The following is a 2,500-nucleotide window of genomic DNA, read 5'->3' as shown; positions in this document are numbered from 1 at the left end:
CCAAAAAGTATATACACATTTGGCATATATATATACATGTGCAGGTCTACCTATTTTTATATATAAAGGGAGTTATGGTGGTTACAGCATTTTGGTCTCACTTTTTTTCCTTTCTTTATCGAGGGATTTTTTTTCATTTATACATATTGCCCTTGGAATGGAATGGATTAATTTGGTTCCAGTCTTTAATGTTTTCCTTATATAAAAAAAAGGAAGTTTAACAAGTTTTCAGTAAGTGACATGTGCCATTGTCTTAATCATTTCTCAAAAGACTGAGAAAAAACAATGATAGTCATCATCATAATAAGAAAGCTTCAACACTATATTATAACAACTATGTACAAGCTGCAGTAATACACCAATGCAGTTCAAATCATGTCATATCATGATGAAGAATTGGCAACTGGAAAGAGTAAGAGAGGTAGAAGGGGACAGAGAGAGAGAGAGAGAGAGGAAGAAAAGAAACCTCCTTTCCGCACCCTTTCTACTAAGTCTACCCCATCCCCTGCCTACAACTCACTCCACCCACCATATCCTCCCTCTTCTAGGCATCACCAGCCAAGGTGAGACACAGGGCTCACTACAAAAGCATTAAAATGGATGTGAATAGCAACAAAATCTTTGGGAGAATCTGTTTAGTCAGGATTTTCCCTCTTCCATAAAAGCTCCTACTAGTCAAAGTATCTGCTGGTCTTTTTTCCCTTTTTTTACGAGGCACGCAGATTTAACACACTAAGTGAATAAGAAAAATAAAATATATATGTATGTATATAATCACCTGTCTCAAGTCTACATAATAGCAAGCATATTGTCAACCTTTTGAGAGAGAGAAAAATCAAATTGAAGTCTTCTTTTACAAAGCTTTCCCCTATACAAGGCAGTTCTGGCTGCAGTGCCTTCAATCAAACTTGACTAGATTACCTCCACTTCACAAATTCTGTCATTACTGGATGAAATGTGCAGTCCTCTGTGCCTAACTCACCTTGCAATAATCTTAAACATGTGTCTTTCAGTCTACTGTTAAAAGAAATATAAGGGGAAAATAGGTTTCTTCTAAAAAGAAACAAAATATTAAAAAAATAAAACCCAGTTCATAAAACTACGCAAGATCATCTTTAAAATCATGGAGTGTGTTGGTCTTAGAAAAGAGAGAGAACGAAAGGAAAAAGTATAGGAAATGGCATCACTAAGCATGTAGCATTATTAAAATTTGTGCTACCTGGTCTACTGTATACAATGGTGGGACTACTTTTCTCTTATAATGACTACAGAAATTATGTCTCTGTCCTTCCTTTGGCTTTACTGATGGCTTTAGCAGTAAAGACTCAGCTAATTCAAATCAGGAAACAGTACACACTATCAGCATAGAAAGAAAAAAGTCCAACAGCATAAATATAATACCAATAATTTCATTTACTTATGGGGGTCTGTATATATGCGTGTGTGAGCCTCTTATACAGTTTATATATAATATCATATGGTATACATTGTATATATATATATAATATATCATACATACACATATAAGATATACACACACAGGCACATACATACAAATTTACATATTCTATTGTATGAACAAAATTCTTTTCTGTCATTTCATCATTTAGCTTGCAGGATGCCAATAAAAAGCTAAATAACATTAAAAAATCAGAGGACCAAAGATTTGTGGCACCTTCCTGTGCTCTCTGACAATGACAAAGGCTACAGTGTTCTTCTTCTGATGTAGAACCCATAACGCAAACATTAATTACCAACAACAGAATATTTCATTCCATTCCTACCTATAAATACTTTTGAGATTTAAATGAATTTGTTAAAATGGGAAAACATTGTCTTCCTTGTCATAAACCATAAGAAAAAAAAAAAGAAAACCAAAGATTTTTGTCTAAAATCTTTAAAATTTTAACAATAAAAAGTCACATTACTTATCATAAATTGAAACTTTCTCCATATAAAAAAAAAATTCATTGGTCTCCCTTTCATCTCAAAAAGGAGGATGATGAGAGAAAATATGTTTCTCTCTCCCTCCCTCTACCACAACCGAGATGACGTCCAACTTCCTGTAATCATCCTCACTAAAACAAAAAATAAAGAGACATGATAAAAAAATTACATATCACCATGGTCCATATCACACACTGTTCCACATCTTTCTCCTGGATCGTGACTCGCAATCACCGAAGCGTCGTTCAAACTGTAGGATTTTGTAGGGGGTTTTCCGTGATGCGAATATCCTTGACACTAGTTGTGGAGCCATTAACTGAGCTTAAGGATGCCTGTCTGGATCCAATGCCGCGACTGTGGACCGCTGGAAGGGACACAAAGGGTCAAGTAAGAAGGGGGCAAAGTGATATGCGTCAATTAAGTTTGTCCTTAAGTAACCCTGGTAAGTGAGATTTTTCTTTTTCTTTTTTTTTTTACAATATAGAAATATGAATATAAATCCTGAACTTTGAGGTGTTATGTTCATTACTCAAAAAACAGCAATTCAAAAGCT

General features: G+C 34.6%; 1 protein-coding gene across 1 annotated transcript in view; it reads right to left on the bottom strand.

The window, feature by feature from the left end:
- The window catches only part of MESK2 (misexpression suppressor of KSR 2), a gene marked incomplete in the record, with an annotated part of 109,891 nt that overhangs the window by 844 nt on the left and 106,547 nt on the right, over positions 1-2,500 (bottom strand). Inside the window, 1 exon segment of the mRNA XM_070115058.1 lies at positions 1-2,311. This exon segment is cut by the window's left edge and continues 844 nt beyond it. Within this exon segment, the coding sequence (XP_069971159.1) occupies positions 2,193-2,311 (119 nt within the window).

This window comes from Penaeus vannamei, chromosome 37, assembly GCF_042767895.1.
Source record: "Penaeus vannamei isolate JL-2024 chromosome 37, ASM4276789v1, whole genome shotgun sequence".
NCBI lineage: Eukaryota > Metazoa > Arthropoda > Malacostraca > Decapoda > Penaeidae > Penaeus > Penaeus vannamei.
Note: the sequence above shows the minus strand (reverse complement) of the source record. Positions and strands in the feature narration are given on the sequence as shown.